This window comes from Sphaeroforma arctica (assembly GCF_001186125.1).
Source record: "Sphaeroforma arctica JP610 unplaced genomic scaffold supercont1.4922, whole genome shotgun sequence".
Taxonomy (NCBI): Eukaryota; class Ichthyosporea; order Ichthyophonida; genus Sphaeroforma; species Sphaeroforma arctica.
The window spans coordinates 940-2,205 of record NW_014035636.1 but is presented as its reverse complement, the minus strand read 5'-3'; the positions used below and the strand labels follow the sequence as shown (position 1 = coordinate 2,205).

The following is a 1,266-nucleotide window of genomic DNA, read 5'->3' as shown; positions in this document are numbered from 1 at the left end:
TCCCACCCCACTTCCACCCCACTCCCACTCCCACCCCATCCCCATCCCACCCCATCCCACCGCCACAGACGCGGCATTATCCTCCTCAGACAGTCTGGAGTCCTCTCCCGAGTATCAGAAGTTCAAACGCACCCACTCACTCATCGCCATGGAGGCTGAGCTCACCCAACTGCGCACAGAAGTCAAAGTGCTGCGAGACAAGACACTCAACACCAGCCTCAACGAGTCCTTCGACGACTCCGCTCTGCGTGATGAGATGGATAGCATGCGCACCGAAATGTAGGACCGCGTGTGTTGCATTATGTTGTGTTGTGTTGTGTTGGGTGTCTGGCCTATTGGGACATGTGTATGGTGTATGTTTCACGTAGGGGTCAATGGTGGACAATTAACAGATACGTACTTGGTGTGTGCCTGGCCCGACGTGTGCATGATGTATGTTCCACGTAGGTATCAATAGTGGACAATTATCAGGCATGCAGCTAGGATGTGTTTCTACCCTATCGGGGCGTGTGTATGTTGTATGTTTACGCAGGTGTCAATAGTAGACAATCAACCGACACATACATGGATTGTGTATCTGGCCTATAGGGACGGGATGAAGCAGCAAATGTGGGCAGTCGAGGCAAAGGCGCTAGAGAGCGACAACCGACTGGCCGAAGTCACAAAAGAGAACGAACGTCTACAGAGTGCACTGGATAGGGTCACTTCTGAGTATGAGATGGTGCGTGTAAATGACTGTAAATGAGTACGAGAAGGTGCGTGTAAATGAGTTTAAATGAATATGAGAAGGTGAGTGTAGAGTATGAGAAGATGAGTGTATATGGGTGTAAATGCATGCATAAACATGCTTGACGCACGAGAGGGTTGGCCTAGTCGCATGTGTATACAGTGTGAGAGGGTGGGTGTTTACGCATGTGTATACAGTGTGAGAGGGTGCGTGTTTACGCATGTGTATACAGTGTGAGAGGGTGGGTGTTTACGCATGTGTGGTTATGTATTAAGTGTGAGCAGGCCAGTGTGAGCAGGCCAGTGTGTGTGTACGAGGTTGATTCATGCTGTAGTGCATGGGTGGACTTGTACAACTGTTGAGTATGAAAAGTTAGGTGCATGTGTGATTATGTATTATGGTCAGTGTGTTTGTACGAGGTTTGTTCATACTGTAGTGCATGGGTGGACTTAAATAACTGTCGAGTGTGAAAGGTTAAGTGCACGTGTTTGTTTTTTGTTGTAAATCTTTAGTGCTCTATATGTATACCTCCGGTGGAG

At 48.4% G+C, this 1,266-nt stretch overlaps 1 protein-coding gene across 1 annotated transcript; it reads left to right on the top strand.

The window, feature by feature from the left end:
- Window positions 1–148: 148 nt before the first annotated feature.
- On the top strand, window positions 149–745 carry SARC_14661 (hypothetical protein; the record flags this gene model as incomplete). Its single annotated transcript, XM_014291206.1, has 2 exons — window positions 149–279; window positions 589–745. The coding sequence occupies 2 exons, from the start codon at window positions 149–151 to the stop codon at window positions 743–745; spliced, it is 288 nt and encodes a 95-aa protein (XP_014146681.1).
- Window positions 746–1,266: the final 521 nt, after the last annotated feature.